Source organism: Quercus robur, chromosome 3, assembly GCF_932294415.1.
Source record: "Quercus robur chromosome 3, dhQueRobu3.1, whole genome shotgun sequence".
Classification (NCBI taxonomy): domain Eukaryota; kingdom Viridiplantae; phylum Streptophyta; class Magnoliopsida; order Fagales; family Fagaceae; genus Quercus; species Quercus robur.
The window spans coordinates 61706420-61725133 of NC_065536.1; the positions used below are offsets into that span (position 1 = coordinate 61706420).

Below are 18714 nucleotides of genomic sequence, written 5' to 3' on the forward strand. Positions count from 1 at the left end.
CCACAGGCCTCTTTCGCCTTAAATTGGGTATAGGCTGCAGCGCCGCATTCGATGTAGGAGGAAGAGGAGGAGGAGGAGGAGGAGGAGCCTTGGTGGTCGGCTGCTCCTTCGGGACATCCTTGGAGGACTGCCCTTTGTTCCTATTGAAGAGGAGGCTCCTGAGACCAGACCTTTGTTTCAGGTCCATTCCTTTTTCTTCAAGCTCTTGGCTGGTATCAATTTGCGCGATTACTGCGCTAAGGTCAGGAGCTGCCGAGGCGCGGTCTAAATCTGAGTCAGAGTCCGAGAGCTCTACTTACCTGGCCGACACCTCTCCCTCCTCGGCGAAATGGAATTGGTCTATCTGCTCTTCCAAAGATGAGTGCGAGGAGTTGGCTTCTTCCGCTGGGGCAACTACAGCAGGAAAGGCACGCTGAGCAGGCAGTTGGACGGGAGGTAAATCTCTCGAAGCAAGAAAACCTGGTACAGAGACGTCGATCCGTGCCAATCGCGGACTACCAGCCCTGATTGCTTGGCCGGGCTCCACTAGAGCACGAGTAAGGGACACGTAGTCTAAAATCAGAGGTGCGGCCCGCAATTGCCCGTCTGCACTCACGTAAATCTCAGACCTTAGAAGGAAATTGAGTGCCTGGACGTTGACCAAACTTAGCCAAGGAGTCGTATGCGCCTTGTCTGCAAAGCCCGAAGAGAGGGTTATGTTAATCCGAGGAGACAAACAAGCAAAGTCAGAATCGAAACAATAAAAAAAAGGGGGGGGAAAGATCGAAACTAAGATCCTTTCCAAGGGATCTAACTCTATGGTGCCCCACCTGGTTTTCCTACCTTGACTGGGCAGTGAATACCGTCGTGCCACTATCCGGAGACGATCAAAAGGTCATCCTTCAAGCCTTTGTTGGACTTGGGAAGGCAGGATATCAACCTTACCTCATCGGACCTAGACTTCAAGTAATATGAGTCGCCGAGGCTATCCAGTTCATATAGATGAACCACGTCATGCCATGTAAGGCCGAGGTTCATCTGATTATTCAGGACCTCTACACACCCCAGGATCCGGAACATATTCGCGACGCATTGGTGAGGGGCCAACCTATGACCACGTAAATAATCCCTAGTTATCCTCCCCATAGGGATGGTCATTCCTCCTTCCACGAAGGCTATCACTGGAATGGCAACCTGCCCCGTTCTTCTCTTGATTAAGACCTCCTCCAGAGAACAATACTCTAGACCTACCTCCGGCGGAATACGGTATTTGGCCCTGAAGCCTTCCATACCGGCCGGGGAATCTACCAATTTGTCAAGCTTACCCATCCCCCTAATCCTAGGTGACGCGAAGACGATTCACTTAAGGAATAACGCCGGAAAAAGGCAATGGAAAAGGAATGCGCACTTACGAGTAAGGAACTTGCAGGAAATCTTCAAGGGGACGACTGCGAAGGCTCGAACGCTTTGAAAAGGAAAGTGCGGGAGTGCTCTGAGTGCTTGGATGCTTGTCCGAAAATGAGAAGGAAATGCCTTTGAAAATCTTATGTATCCGGGAGAAGCTGGACAGACATACTCCCGCCTAGGGAAACGGAAATAGTCCCAACCGTTGATCTAATGTCCAGCCGTCGGATTAAAAGATATATAAAACCGCTAAAAGCAATAATTAGCGCCTCATGGTCATTAAACACCTCTGTCATTAATGAGTCACGTGAGAAGCATACTGCCGCACGGGTGAAGAAGGAATCCACAGTAAATAGTCCTATGAATAATCTCGCCTTTCCTCCTCGGACAAAAAAGAAGGAGCCGGAATTTTGAGGGGCTATTGTAGGGGTAAAATTTACAAGTCAACAGTGGGCTTTGGGCCCCGCGCGGAGTCTAGCCATGACAAAAAGGGAAAACGGAGCCAGAAGATTTCCAGCCCAATCCTGTTGGGCCGGACTTATTTAAAGGGGCGTCCGAGGAGGAGTGCCTCCTCGGACACACCAAATGAGAGTCCAACGTACACCCTGCACACAGTGAGGAACCATCCCAAGCAAGAGGAAAGTGTTAGACGTCCAGGAGGTAACCACAGCTGCCGCATTAAATGCAAGGAAGCTATTTTTCCAGCCACATTAATGTGGAGAAGACAGGTGAATAGTGTTATCTTGGCCAGTGCAACTCACAGAAAGATAAGGTGGATGTCCGATGGGACAGGCACTCAAGTGAAAGTCCAGATGGTTAACAAGTGTAAGGCCCTTATCAATTTAAGGGTGCTATATAAGAGAAGGAAATCCCCATGAAGAGGGGATCGGGGAGTTGAGAAAAAAGAGAGAGAGAGAGAGAGAGAGAAAGAGAGAGGTGAAAGAATTCTGTAGTCTGTAAACAAAGCAAAAGGTGCATTTATACGTCTCCTCGGACCGATATCATATTGAACGTAAATGGAATAGTCTCACGTTCAATATGTTGCATGGCATACATCCAACTGACTTTCACTTCGTCTAGCCCTAGTTCTGTAACCCGCTCTCTACAAATTCATTGTCTGGGGACTTTTGGGCCAGAACCACCTACTTGTTGGGCCTAGGCCCCAAAAACCGCCCCTACAGTATGTATTGGGATCTTACTTGTTTTTTGAGTTTTGACTGGTGGGTAATTAGTGTATTAACTATTAAGTATATATAAGAGTGTTGTTTGGGTGAGACCCTTTTGGTGTAAGAGTCCATTAATGTAAGATTGGTTGGTTAAATTGAAGACATAATTTTGTAAGGGGGAAAAATTAATGAATTTGGATTTTGGATTTTCACTGATTTTTCCTATCTTGTTATGTTGGTGCTTAATTTTTAGTTTTTAGGTTTTTTCTTTGACCTTGCATTGATTGGGATTTTGATTGTGCACTCTTGTTTTGAGCTTGATTGATGAGTAATTAGTGTATTAAGTGTAAGGGGTTTGTTTTGGTGAGACTTTTTCATGTGGGAGTCCATTGCACTTAGGATCTTTTGGGATTCGCTTATTTTGCTGGAACTGAAACTTTTTGCTGAAAATATTGTAGATAAAGGTAAAAGTTAGCTGAAATAGTACAATAAAACTCATGAATGGTATCAAAAAGTGCAGTATGACCCATAAATAGTAGCAAAAATAAACTGAATAGTAAAAAAAACAGACTTTTTAAGTTGGAGCCAAACACACACTTATTAGATAATATCAAATAGGCTTCAATTTGAGGAAGAAGAAAATAGTTCCCACAACTTATAACTTTTTCTTAATTTCTTCCAATATTGTCATCTAAGTTTTTTAATACTCACATTTTGTATGTCATCTTTATAATACATATGTTTTTTTTTTTTTGAGAATTCTAGTAAAATAGTGCCAAACTACTTTACTATTTTTTTAGATAAAGTTAGTCTATATTAAACAATTTTTTATCAAATAAAGTTTGGTCAATTTTAAAAAATTATTCTAATCAAAGTGCACCCTCTAAGTTTGCTTGAAATTCATTTTAATCCTCTAACTTTACTTTCGTTCAATTGAGTCTTCTAAGTTTTAAATTTATTTAATTTAGGCTTTTCAACCAATTTAATTAAAAAAAATTGCTTTAAGTTATGAAATTAACTAATGAAAAAGATTCTTCTCCAAAAAAAAAAAAAAAAAAAAACCTAATGAAAAAGATTTAAAAAAAAATTCTTACATAAATTAATCTATAAAATATTTTTATTAATTTTATAGAAAATTATTTTCTTAATGACAATTTTTTTACAAAATTGAACAGAAAACCTGAATTAAATAAACTTGAAACTTAAAGGACTCAATTGAAGGAAAACCAAATTAGATAACTAAAATGAATTTCAATCAAATTTAGAGATTGCAATTTACATTTTAGCCATAAAAAATTAAAAAATAAATAAATAAATAAAATCAAATTGTATCTAAATTGTGCACACGGATCTCGTCAAACCCCAATAAATTATTTATTTAATAAGGTATTAAATGAATAAATGGTTAGTTATTAATCATATATCTTTATGATCCAATTTAAACTCATCCAGCCCATCAACTTGCCACCCATTGGTCAACCATGTATGACTTTTGGATTTGCCTTAAAGAGCTGCATCATTGGGCTTTAATTTTCAGGTAAATGGGCTTCATTGGAGCTTTCCTTGTTGCTTTTGGACATGAATGCTCGAAAATGTGTGAAAACACAAGAGCTATTTAGACCCCCAAATTAAAGTTACGACTCAATTGATATTACTCTAACTTAATACTAAGTGCGGAATAGAGTAGATGCGAGCGGATAAACAAACAAGCTACTCTAACCCATAAACATTATAACACAGCAGTAAAATGAAAGGTAAAAGAGTAGGGAAGAAGAATGCAAACACAAGATAACACACCGATGTGTTATCGAAGAGGAAACCAAAGAACTCGGCGAAAAACCTCTCCGCCGTCCTCCAAGCGGTAATCAATCCACTAAACAATTAGTTGGGATACATGGGTTAGCAAGAGACCCTCCAAGCCTAATCTACCCAATGTACCTAAGCCCTATAAGCTCCTACTCCAACAAGGCTTCTCAGAACCGTGTCTTGTCTAGCTGCCCGGATCCCGCAACAAGCTCCATGTTGCATCTGCTATCCTTGGCTTCTTCCAATGCTTCCCAGTAGTACCAAAACCTCACTGAACACTCTGAAAGGGTGTGGTAAGTGTTTGGGCTATCAACCTTTCAATGGTATGGAAATGGAGAGGTAGGAGTTTAGAAAAATCCACAAGCAATTGTGTAGAGAAATGTGGGTATAACAATCTCTAACTCTCAAGGTTTGTGGTTAGGGTTTTCTCTCTGAAGCACTCTTCAACTTTTGTGGGTAATATGGGTATATATAGTGCGGGTAAAGAAAGTGTGTATCAGATAGCATAGTCTGACAACACAGAATATTTCGCGAGTGTCTCGCGGGAAGGCTTACCCGCGAGCTACTCGCGAAACACAATTGTCTCCATCTATCCTGACTCTTCGCATTCCAGTTATGTGCAAGGCATATGCATCATTTCGCAAGATGCTTAGTCGCGAGCTACCCGCGAAAACTCTTCTGTCTTCAATTGCTTGAGTCTTCACACACTCTCTCTCTATCACACAACCCTTACAATTAAATCCCACAATAAATACAGGGTACAAAAGATTGAATAAAATTGCAATCAAATTTGGCACGAAATTAAAGCTAACAAAACACATAGTTGTAAATTACAACTTTATAGAACAAATATACCCCCTACAAAACTAGACGTTTTGGCTTCTCTTTTTTTTTTTGGGGTGTGTGGGTCTTTTTTGGATGTTTCTAGTTTTCTTCTTCTTCTTCTTGTTTTTACTCTTTTTTGTGGGTGCTTATATATGTTTCTTTTCTCATCAGTTGTGGTAGGGTTTTTTTTTTTTTTTTTTTTTTTTTTTTATAGAAAACAATTTTGGATTAATTACTTATGCTTTTTTTATTTTATATATTTTTTTCATTTCTTATGTTTTTCTATCCTTCCACTTTTCCATCATTTCCCCATTTTCTATCATCCCAGTTTTCCATTCTCCCAATCAAATGGACCCTTAAAGTGAAGAAGGAAAGGTTCTTACCTTGTAATTAGTTGGTGATGTATATTGGATAAAATACAAAAACAAAACTTATTACCTCAATATTATACCCTATATTTCTCCATAACATTACACCTATATAATCATAAACTTTAAGATAAACTTCAATTAACATCTTAAATTCAAAATTTTCTCTTTGTATTTCTGCATCCCAATTTTGAATCTCCAATTTACCCTAAAAAAAGAAGTTAACTTTTTTGTATATAGAGTAGATTAATATGTTCGGATACTTGCCAATAAGCTCTAATACAAATGACACTTCCTTCTTTTTCTGTAAGAATTAGATAAATAGATGGAAGGTGAGGTCGCGAGTTTAAAATCCCTTAGTACATATATAATTTATTTGTCAAATAGATTATACCTTTGGGTGCCTATGCATTATGAAATCAAATTGTATAACAACTGCTAACGGCAAAGAAATATAAAAGACTAAAGTAAAAGAGTTACGAAGTATCTAATGTTTTGTTTATGAGATAACCAATAGCTATTCACTTCAGTTGGGGAAACGAGAATCAGGTGAGTTTGATGGAACAACTGGTCACTTTCCATTAGGTTGTGCTTGGTTTTAAGTTGATGAAATAAAAATTTTATTGGTTTTGGATTTTGAATTAACACTGATTTTACCCATTTTGTTATATGGATGTTTATTATTTACTTATAAATTGTAATTATTATTATTTGGTTTCTTCTTTTGGGTTTTGGCATGGTATATATTGGGTTCTTACTTGTTTTTTGAGTTTTGACTAGTGGGTATGGTGTATTAAGTGTAAGAGTGATGTTTGGGCGAGACGCACTTGTTGTAAGACTCCATTAATTGACTTGTAAGATTGGTTGGTTAAATTGAAGACTTAATTTTGTAAGGAGAAAAATTAATGAGTCTGGATTTTGGATTTTCACTGATTTTTCTTATCTTGTTAGGTTGGTGCTTGATTTTTAGCTTTTTGTTTTGTTTTGGTTTGGTTTGGTTTTTTTTTTTTTTTTTTTTTTTTTGGCCTTGCATTGATTGGGATTTTGCTTGTACACTCTTGTTTTGAGCTTGATTGATGAGTAATTAGTGTATAAGTGTAAGGGGCTTGTTTTGGTGAGATTTTTTGGTGTGGAGTCCACTGCACTTGTTAGATGATACTCAAATAGACTTCAATTTGAGGAAGAAGAAAGTAGTTCCCACCCCAACTTTTAACTTTTTCTTAACTTCTTTCAATATTGTCATATAAGTTTTTTAATACTCACATTTTGTATGTCATCGTTATAATATTAATATTAATATATATATATATAAATATATATATATATATATATATATATATATTTGTGAGGATTCTAGTAAAATAGTGCCAAACTACTTTACTGTTTCTTTTAGATAAAGTAAGTCTATATTAAACAATTTTTTATCAAACAAAGTTTGGTCAATTTTAAAAAATTATTCTAATCAAACCAGACAAGTTTTTTCTACCAAATCTCTACTGTGACCTTTTATGTTAGAGTTATGTCAGTAACAGTACAAGTTTTACTATACAAACTCATACATCAACTTTTAAACACTGCAAGAAAAAAGATATATTGAAAATTCCTAACTTTATTACAAAAGATTTAGAAACTATTAAGCATTGTTTAATTAAAATCCAACAGTTTGACCCATTCGGTTTGTAATTTTGAATAAAATTACTTTTATAGATTCATTGTAGTACTATTTTATGAATTTGGAGCATAATGAAACAAGAAATTTGATGATGAGGTTGATGTTGATGTTTGACTTTGCAATAAATATAGAGCTTGAAGTTTTGGCTCTTAGTGATATACTAGATTAAAGCAATGGGTGAGATATGTAATATGCATTATGCATCGAATGTAACTTTGGAGTTTGAGATATATATAATTTTAATCCTAGAATTTTAAGAAATATAATGAAATAAAAAAAAATTAACTGACTTGTTTTTAAATTTAATTATACTTAGTAATGTAAGTTAGGAATCTTTTGTTTTAATTTTTATATTTATTTTTTGACTTTTCAAACTTATTTTTTTATATATTTTTAATATTTTTAATTTTTATTTAACCATATGGTTCGACTAGTAACCTAATGACCCAATTTATCCGGGTTTAATAATTATGACCTAAATATAACATATTGTTATTGACTAACCGTCATTTTCACATAGACTCATAACTTTTTCTTCACCACTCATAATCTGTCAAATGAAAAGTCGTAGTATTTTCTATGGTCTTAAATTTTGTGAAATATATAATAATAAAACTAGTTAAAGGCCTGTGCACGGTTTACTTAAAAAGATATATGTAAATATATCAAAAGTTTCAAAACTACATTGATAATTAGTTATTCATATTACAAAACACATTAATATTATGGCATATAATACATGCATACATATATTGAGTCACTTTTTATGAGCAAAAATACAATCAAAGTAAATATTAAATTTATTTTAAATTACTTGAAATTTTTGCTAATAGAATTTTAGAGGAAGTTGAATTTTAAATTTCTTAGAGTTTAGAAAATAGATTGCTATTCATAGTAAATTATTGGTAAAAGAGTTTGATCTACATTAACTATCTACTGTAACTATCTTGATAATTAATGAGAGTGTAAACTATTTTTATGCATTTAGTAGTATGACCTGTCACCAAAACACTTTAATTTTGAAAGGAAAAAATTAAAAAGAAATGGGCATTTTGAGGAGATAAAACATGGCATTTGAGGCTTATGAGCAATATTTTGACTTTCTTGATGCATAACGTAAAAAAAAAATAATAATAATAACTATTAACCTTATCTATAGAGTAAAGTTGCTTGAGATGATTATATATGAGATCTTCAGCTGCGCTATCAGTTTTTGTAACTGAATCCACCCACATTCCACAACAAACTTTATAAAATTATTAACATTTTCATGCGGAATGGGTTCCAACAATATTTTTGACTCCACAACTTGTAATGATCAAATAAGTAAAACCTACAAAAAAAAAAAAAATGCAAAAAAAACAAACGTAATATGACATAAAAAATATAATAAAAAAAAATATAGAAATCAAAACTCAAAAGCCTGCCTAGCCTTTATGCTCCACATGTTTGGTTTCATAGAAGCCTCTTAAAAATAATTTTTCAAATTTAAATATTTATGAACCTCAATAAAACAATAGATGAACTAATGGCCTTTTTGGATGGAGGGGGAGTGGAGGGGAATAGAGTAGAGTTGGCTAAAAATAAGCTAATTTTGTACTAAATCTACTCTACTCCACTTTACTCCCCCTCCCTCCCTCTCAATCCAAACAGACCATAAATGAATGAAAATTACAAAAAATAGGACTTGGAATTAACAAACCTCAGTACAGGCTCAGAAGTCTCACAGCTTTTAATATAAACGTACTCATGGTTTTAGTTGAAAACTTGAAATAGAATTTAATTATTATTTATTAAAAAAAAAAAACCTTAGCTAATTGAGTTTAATTTCAAGCAAACTATCTTCATAAGAGTGTTATTAAAAAGTAAAATAAATGCTAAACTCAAACTCTTAATTCACAGGAAAAAACTTGAAATTCTTAAAACTTGAACTTTTTCAAGTGTGTGGATCAAAAATTTTAAAAGTAGATAAATTAACACTTAAATTAAAATTGATGACAAAAAACGTGTATTGACAAAAAAAAAAGTAGATAATTTTTTTTTGAGAGAGTTTCAACATCTGTTCCTGATAATAAAGAGTTACCATCAGACCAAGACATCAATTAATTTTTGGTGTAAGCGGGTATTGAATCCCAAATCTCTTATTCAACTATCAGAGGCTTTATCAGGTAAACTATAATTCATATAATGATAATGAAGATGAAAAAAAAAAATGGTTGATATCAACAATTTTTTTTTGAGAAACAAACACACACACACACACACACAAGGGAGAGGAAAATGGGTTCTAACATAAAGGCATATCACAACTTCACTCAAAAGCCATGGTAACTTTTAAGGAAGGGTGGGACAAGTTATACTACACACAACACACTCTCTTAAGAAATGTGGAACAATTACCCATTCTTTTTTCAATTAAGCTTTCATGTCTATCCAAAAATTACTACAATAAGTTGTAAACTTACTCCTAGATTTAGTGGACCATGTAAAGGGGTTTATTAGAAATTAGACTTTAGCTTGATATAAAATAAAATAAACAATAAACAAAAATATAGGATATGGGAAGAGATTTAAATTTATAAAATTTTTATAATAGACTTTTAATTGTCGTAGAATTTAAATTTCTAAAATTTAGATGATAAAGTTTTATCTAAATTAAATTATTATTTTATAAATATTATCCTTTAATTTTAAGAAATATATCCTAACAAATAATAAAAAATTAATTTACTAAGCCAAACTTTTATTTTTATTATTTATTTATTTATCAAAAACTCACATTTCATGTCGTATGTTAAATATATTCCTCTATTTTATGGTAAAAATAAAATAAAAATAAAGTGACCGTGAAAAGGGGTTTATTAGAATCGCCTCCTTGTTTGTTTAGCCAATCAGAATCGCCTTGTGAAGTCACTAAGCCAATGAGAAACCACCACGTGTAAATTATATGTAGCTTCGCGCTCCCACTTCTTTCTCTCCTATATTTCAACTCCTTCTTCAGTCTCCATATTATAACAATTTAATGTTTCTAAAAAAAAAAAAAAAAAAATTAAGTAGTTGGGCCAAGAAGGTACCTTGAAAGATACCTGGAAGAGGAGCGCAATTTGCATACCAACTCTAATAATATATGAATTGTTGACTCGTGAATGCCGGAACCCATGTTGTTCCTAAGTATATTCCTCCACCGCGTCTGTATTGTAAATATGCGGATACAAATAATCCAGCCAAAGTAGAAGTCTGTAAATTTCCAATTGCTTCCATGGCCACTCAAACAGCCTCCTCCTCTTCTTCCTCTTCTTGGAAATACGACGTCTTCCTTAGTTTTTGCGGTGTTGACACCCGTAAGAATTTTACAGGCCATCTCTACACTGTTTTGGAACAAAAAGGTATTCTCACCTTCAAGGATGATGAGAAACTTGACCGAGGAAAGTATATTTCTTCAGAACTCTTGAAAGCAATAGAAGAGTCCAAGTATGCAATCATTGTTCTCTCAAAAAATTATGCTTTTTCACGGTGGTGCTTGATTGAACTAGTGAAGATTGTTGAATGCATGAAAGTTTCAAAGTTGACAGTTTTGCCGGTCTTTTACCATGTTGATCCCTCTAATGTACGAAATCAAATGGGTACTTTTGCTCAAGCCTTTGAGAAACATGAAAAAGATTCCAAGGTTAACAAAGATGATATACAAGCATGGAAAGCTGCTTTAAAAGAAGTGGGCAATATCTCTGGATGGCATTTACATGATAGGTAACATTTTTCTTTTGTTCTTTCAATAAGAACATAGATATGTTGGAAACTTGTTCAAATTATTAGCAAGATTGTAATTTTCTAAACTAAACTTTGTCAATTTCCCTGAGGATTAATATGACAAGTTTTACAATAATTTTTCTAGTCCCAGAAAATTTCAGTTTGTTCCCTATATATATATATATATATATATATATATATATATTACGAACTTAGGAAATTACTAGCTCAAATTGGACTTAGGTTGAAGAACCTTTGCAAGGTTTGAGGCATGGTAGCCTATTACTGAATTACGAAGGGTAGAGTGTTAGAACTGATACTTTATAATAAATCAAGAATCATGTAAAATTAAGCTGTGGTCAAATTTCATCAGAGATATAACCAATTGGAAACGATTTTTGAAAGCTGTAACTTTCAGATTTAAAAGGATGTTGCTACGATTTGCAACCTTCCATGACCATGACCACAACACTAATCACTACGACTGATGATGACTACTCTTTCTAGCCTCAATCATTGTTGCACTAATTTGCTTTGATGAGCAGGTTAAAACGTCCTGAATGCGTGGTTAGGCTAGAATCAAAATTATACAGTAAATAGTTCAATTGATTTTGTTTTGCTATATCTTATTTCTTAATTTGAATATGAAGATAAAGAAAAAGGAGTATGAAAATAGAAATCCAAGAAACGTTCAAGGAAGGAATTAATAAATTAGGCACACTCTCAATTAATTGAACTGCTATAGTCATAACAGTGCTGTAGTATACACTTTTCGAATCCCCCCTTTGCTCTTGAATTAAGCTAAGATTGTGCTTATGCTGAATGTTTTTGTCTTCTGCATGTTGCTATCTTTGTCTCATCAAATTTATTGTTCTGCTATCTTCTTTGCAGGGATGAATCAAAAATTATCCAACAAATTTTTGAAAGAATATTTAATGATTTGAATAGTAAATTCTCAAGTACTGTTTCCAAGGACCTTGTTGGAATAGACTCCCGTGTGAATGAAATGTTGGATTTATATTTGGATGAAGGGTTGGGTGGTGTTCGATTTGTAGGAATTTGTGGGATGGGTGGAATGGGTAAAACAACTCTTGCACAAGAAGTTTACCAACGAATTTCTAGTAGCTTTGAAACTAGTAGCTTTATTGCTAATGTAAGGGAAGAAACTAGAAATCAACATCTAGTCTGTTTACAGAAACAACTTCTTTCTAAGATCCTTATAGAAAGCAAAATAAAAATATGGGATTTTCATGAGGGGGTCAATGTTCTAGGGAATAGACTACGTAATAAAAAGGTTCTTATTATTCTTGATGATGTGGACGAAGAGGAGCAACTAGAAGCATTAGCAGGAAACCAAGATTGGTTTGGTTTAGGGAGTAGAATCATAGTAACAAGTAGAGATAGCCATTTGTTGAGAAGACGTGGTGTGAATGATATATATACAATCAAGGGGTTGAATGATGATGATGCCTTACAACTTTTTAGTTGGAGAGCTTTCAAGAAACCCTATCCTGAAGAAAATTATGTGGATTTGTCTAAGGACTTAGTGAATTATGCCAAAGGCCTTCCTTTGGCTCTTAAAGTTTTAGGTTCTTTGTTGTTTGAAAAAACAACAGATGAATGGAAAAGTGCCATATATAAACTAAAAGCAGAACCCAATAAAAAAATTTTGGATATACTTCAAATAAGTTTTGATGGACTGATGGATACCCAAAAAGAATTGTTTTGGATATTGCATGTTTTTTCAAAGGAGAGAATAAATATTGCATAAGAGATGTACTAATAAGTTTTGGTTACTATCCAGACTACAATCTTGGTGTTCTTACGGACAGATCTCTCATAACTATTTATGAAAGTGGAACTTTGTGGATGCATGATTTGCTACAAGAAATGGGTCAAGAAATTGTTCGTCGCGAATCCCCTAAAGTGCCTAGGGGACGTAGTAGATTGTGGCTTTACGAGGATGTCCTTCATATATTGAAGAATAATACTATAAGTTGACTATTCTAGACCTAAACCTAGAGAATTATATATATTCTTAGAAATTATTCCAAGTATTTTCCAATTATTCTGATTTCATTGTTCTTGGTTATTAGGGAATGGAGGTAGTTGAAGGAATAGTGCTTAACACACCTAATCAAAAAGAGGAACACTTGAATTCTAAAGCCTTCTCAAAAATGAAAAAATTGAGATTGCTTAAAGTTAATAATGTGGAACCTCCTAAAGGCCTCCTTAGAGGTAATGTGCAACTTCCACAAGGCCTCAGTCATCTTCCTGATGAGTTACGTGTTATAGAATGGCATGGTTATCCTCTAAATTCCCTACCAACCAATTTCCAACCAAATAAACTTGTTGAACTCAGAATGCATTGTAGCCACATCAAACAACTATGGAAAGGAATTATGGTAAAGATTTTTCACTCTTGCAAATGTGTACTTTCTTCATTTTTATTAAAGCTTGAGTTTATCTAATTATTTATTGGTTTATAACAGAATTTGGATGAGTTAAAGTTCATTGACCTAAGTGACTCTCAAACCTTGATTGAAATCCCGGACCTTAGTGGAGCTCCAAATCTTAAGAAATTGATTCTTCGACGTTGTACAAGACTATATAAGATTCATGCATCTCTTGGAAATCTCAAACGGCTTATTCAATTGGATCTGAATGGTTGCAAATGTCTTGAAAGCCTTCCTCACAAGATCAACTTGGAAGCTCTTGAAATTCTGGATCTTGGTGGTTGTTCAAGACTGAATAAGTTTCCAAAGATTATGGGAAATATGCCACATTTGTTGAAACTTAATTTGAGTGAGACTGCCATTAAAGATCTATCATTTTTAGTGGAACATTCAATTGGCCATATAAAATTGGATCTAAGACACGGCAAGAATCTTTCTAGCCTTCCGGATACTACTTGTAGTTTGTCATCTCTAAAAACTCTCACATTATCTGGCTGCTCAAAACTTTCTGAATTGCCAGAGAACTTGGGAAATATTAAAGGCCTAGAGAAGCTAGATGTGAATAGAACTGCAATAAGAAGGCTACCTTCCTCCATTGTTCTCTTAAAAAATCTTAGAAAACTCTCTCTATCAGGTTGTGAAGGGCTATCATCTAAATCATTGAATAAGCTCCTTAGTTTTCCTTTAATGCAACCAAGAAGAAGTCCAGATTCAATGGGCTTGTTAGTGCATACTTTATCAGGCATACGATCTTTGACTAAACTTGATCTAAGTTATTGCAAGATTAGGGCAATCCCTTATGATATTAGCTGTTTGTCCACTTTAAGAACATTAAATCTGAGGGGAAATAATTTTGATTGCCTTCCTGAAAGTATCATTCAACTATCTAATTTGATCTATCTTTTTATGGGTGGTTGCACGAATCTTAGATTGTTGCCAGAGCTTCCATCAAATATTGAGTATATTGATGCTGAAGGTTGCATCTCTTTGGAAACATTGCCAGCAAGACCAGAAGATAATTTTCTATGTCTCCGTCTTTTCAATTGCGTCAAAATGATTGACAATGAAGGCTACGATAATCTTTTCTTAACAATGCTAAGACATGATTTATTTAAGGTCTCTCTCTTTCTCTCTCTCTCTCTCTCTGTTTGTGTGTGTTCTAATCATCTTGATTTTTTATGTTTTAGAGACCAGATTATGATAGGATTTGTGTCCTTGTTCCTGAAAATAATATTCCAAAATGGTTTAGCCATCAAAGTGAGGGGGCTTCACTGAATCTGCAAGGGCCTTCAGATTTTCTCGGAATCGCTGTGTGCCTTGTTTATGTTCTTCACCAACATCCTTCGGAATTTTTAAAACTTCATAGATGGATTACTTGCCACTTCTATTTCAAAGAATATGAACATTCTCCTGTCAGCTTCATTGGTTTTACTGAAGAATTTGGTAAGATTGATTCATATCATCTTTGGCTGGGATATTTTCCCATAAAGGACTTTGGATTGAAACGGGAAAAGAAATTGATTCAAAGTGATGCTGATGTCAGTCAGATTGAGTTTAGATTTGAATCCGAAGGTCCAGGCTTGGAGGTCGTGAAATGTGGGGTTCATTTGACATACAATGAAGATCTAAACCATACTATGGCTGTGAGTGTGTGCAGCAACTGCAACGTCACTCCATATGAGGCTGATTTTGAAGATTCAGTAAAAGTTACTAAAATGAAGCGAAGCAGTGATAACTATCATCGGGACGAGGCTGGACTTAGTGGAGAAGGTATCCCAAGGTGACTCTGATTGCAAGGAAGAGGAATCTAGTGATATTGGTAGCTCTCATGAATGAATTTTTTGTAAGTCACCATCTTTCAAAACTCGTTTTGGAGCTGAAAATCTATATATATATATATATATATATATTTACAATTCCATGGCATATGCTTGCATTTCTTTAGTATTCATCATTATAAGTTTCTTAGGTTCCAAATTTAACTAGGCATTTTTAACAGGCATTGAGAATTAGTAAATATGATGTTCCCAATCAGTACTGAATGTACCCAGGTTGAAATGAATATGTGTTTTGCCAGCCCAAAGGGTAAATAACTTATTGTTTTGTCATGCATGTGGCCTCCATATCTAATTTTGTTACAAATTTCATTGCAATTCTGAGCTTGTTTTTTTAGATACCACAACAGAAGGTTTAAGCAGAAAACAGGGGAACCAAACTAAGGCTCCATCAAGTGCATACAAAATAACGAAGCTTTCTTAGCCCAATTTTTGACAGTACCCAGGATAATCCTTCAGCCCGCCATGCCATGCCTTCAATTATCACTGATAAGGTGATGTCCGGCACAATGTGCAGACTATTTTACAATTTCATTTGAAATCATTTTTATATATATTAAGATCTACATATAATATTTATTTTGTTATATAATATTTATGTTTGCCCACAATATTGTTGAATATATTGAAACTTGATTTTCTTAATTTATATTTTATTAAAAAAAAATTGTATAATACTATAAGACTATAACATATTATAATATTTACTGTTACAAGTAGATTTTATTTTTTAAATTGATTAAATGATTTTGAAATCTATAAATAAGAATTTAAAGCATAAAATACTTTTATATCCTAAAATTACATAAATTTAAGCAATTTCTCAAACTCTTCCTCAACTACTCTATTCTCATAACTAAATATGGAGACCTCGATCACAAATACACAATTCATTATCTCAATGAAATTAAGAAACATTTAATTTCATCGAGATAATGAATTGTGTATTTGTGATTGAGGTCTCCATATTTAGTTGTGAGAATAGGTCTCCATATTTCTTTTTCTCAATGAAATTAAAGAAATCATTTGTAAGTATCAACATAAGAACATAAATATACAAAGAGAAATTGGCTAAAAACACAACAATTTATCAATATTTAATTGTCTTTAGTTGGGCTTCCGTATATTTTTTTTTTTTTTAAGCAAAAAATACCTTGAAATCATCATCGATTTTTATTTTTATCACTATGGCTCATACAATAGCAGTAAAAAAAACCTACAAAGAAACCTACAAATTATGAGTTCTAACACAAAATAATTTTTAAAAAGTAGCTAACTTCATAAATAATCAATTCACATCTCATGTTTCTTGGTTTCTCACAATTCATTTGCAAGCTTTTCTTTTTTATTTTGTAGGCATATCTAGAAGTGGACAATGTTGCTTATGAAGGCACTCCTTGCCATTATTTGGGAATAAAGAAAAATCAAATGTGATATAATTTGCTAAGAACCTCTTTTACTGTTTTTTTAAGTTGAGGATTCTTTTCATGTTTGCTGCTTTGCTTGATAACATTATTAGGGCATGTTTGATTGGAGTGAACAGTTGGTGGATGGAAAATAAATGAGAGAAAAGTGGGGAGAAAATAGTGGAGTAGCTGTATGATTGGGAGGGGAGGGGAGAAAGAAAACTAGTGAGGCCTGGGTGTTTTCTCCTTGGGCCCACCAAAACTTAGTCTTCCCAATTTGGGGAGATTATAGAGAGAAAACAAGGGCCTTTCCTTGTTGCTTTTGTACAATTATACCCCCAACAAAACTAGTCGTTTGGACCTTTTGGCTTTTTTTTCTTTTTATTTTTTTGGTGTGTGTGGGTCATTTTCTGGATGTTTCCAGTTTTCTTCTTCTTCTTTTTACTCTTTTTTGTGGGTGCTATATATGTTTCTTTTCTCATCAGTTGTGGTATGTTTTTTTTTATTTTTTTATTTTTATAGGAAACAGTTTTGGATTAATTTCTTATGCTTTTTATTTTATTATGTTTTTCTATCCTTTCACTTTTTCATCCTCTCCCCATTTTATATCCTACCACTTTTCCATCCTCCCAATAAGGAAACGTTCTTACTTTGTAATTAGTTGGTGATGTATATTGGATAAAATACAAAAACAAAACTTATTACCTCAATATTATACCCTATATTTCTCCATAACATTTCACCTATATGATCATAAACATTAAGATAAACTTCAATTAACATCTTAAATTCAAGTTTTTCTCTTTGTATTTCTGCATGCCAATTTTGAATCTCCAATTTACCCTAAAAAAAAGAAGTTTACTTTTTTGTATATAAAGCAGATTAATATGTTCGGATGCTTGCCAATAAGCTCCAACTCAAACGACACTTTTTTTGTAAGAATAAGATAAATAGATAGAAGGTGAGGTCCCAAGTCTAAAATACCTTAGTGCATATGTAATTCATTTGTCAAACAGATTATAGCTTTGGGTGCCCATGCATTATGAAGTCTAATTGTTTAACTAATAACAGCAAAGAAATACAAAAGACTAAAGTAGAAGAGTTATGAAGTGTCTTATATTTTGTTTATGACATAACCAATAGCTATTCACTTCAGTTGGCGAAACGAGAAACAGGAATCAGGTGAGATTGATGTAACAACCGGTCACTTTCTATTAGGTTGGGATTGGTTTTAAGTTGATGAAATAAAAATTTTATTGGATTTGGATTTTGAATTAACACTGATTTTGCCCTTTTATTATATGGATGTTTATTATTTACTTATGAATTGTTATTATTATTAATTTTATTAATTTTTTGGTTTCTTCTTTTGGCATGGTATTTATTGGGATCTTACTTGTTTTTTGAGTTTTGACTGGTGGGTATTGTGTATTGAGTGTAAGACCCACTCGGTGTTGCACTTGTAAGATTGGTTGGTTAAATTGAAGACTTAATTTTGTAAGGGGGAAAATTAATGAGTTTGGATTTTGGATTTTCACTGATTTTTCCTATCTTGTTATGTTGATGCTTGATTTTTAGTTTTTTGGTTTTTTTTTTTTTTGGCCTTGCATTGATTGGGATTTTGCTTGTGCACTCTTGTTTTGAGCTTGATTGATGAGTAATTAGTGTATTAAGTGTAAGGGGCTTGTTTTGGTGGGACTTTTTGGTGTGGGAGTCCATTGCACTTGTTAGATGATACTCAAAATAGGGCCATAGGCTTCAATTTGAGGAAGAAGAAAATAGTTCCCACCCCAACTTTTAACTTTTTCTTAACTTCTTCCAATATTGTCATATAAGTTTTTTAATACTCACATTTTGTATGTCATCGTTATTATATATATATATATATATATATATATATATATATTTATATATATTTATATTGTGAGGATTCTAGTAAAATAGTGCCAAACTACTTTACTGTTTTTTATTTATTTAGATAAAGTAAGTCTATATTAAACAATTTTTGATCAAATAAAATTTGGTCAATTTTAAAAAATTATTCTAATCA

At 33.5% G+C, this 18714-nt stretch overlaps 1 protein-coding gene across 6 annotated transcripts; it reads left to right on the forward strand.

Annotated features, from left to right (window-relative positions):
- Nucleotides 1-10361: 10361 nt before the first annotated feature.
- On the forward strand, nt 10362-17034 carry LOC126718739 (TMV resistance protein N-like). Of its 6 annotated transcripts, none has more exons than XM_050421069.1 (5): nt 12738-13372; nt 13460-14539; nt 14611-15266; nt 15597-15752; nt 16615-17034. In XM_050421069.1, the coding sequence occupies exons 1-3, from the start codon at nt 13067-13069 to the stop codon at nt 15205-15207; spliced, it is 1983 nt and encodes a 660-aa protein (XP_050277026.1). In that variant the 5' UTR covers nt 12738-13066; the 3' UTR covers nt 15208-15266; nt 15597-15752; nt 16615-17034. The 6 variants fall into 6 exon arrangements, with proteins under 6 accessions (XP_050277031.1, XP_050277029.1, XP_050277026.1 ...); XM_050421070.1 differs by having other exon boundaries at nt 15609-15752; XM_050421074.1 differs by lacking the exon at nt 12738-13372 and adding an exon at nt 10362-10967 and having other exon boundaries at nt 14353-14539; nt 14611-15752.
- The last annotated feature ends 1680 nt before the right edge of the window (nt 17035-18714 follow it).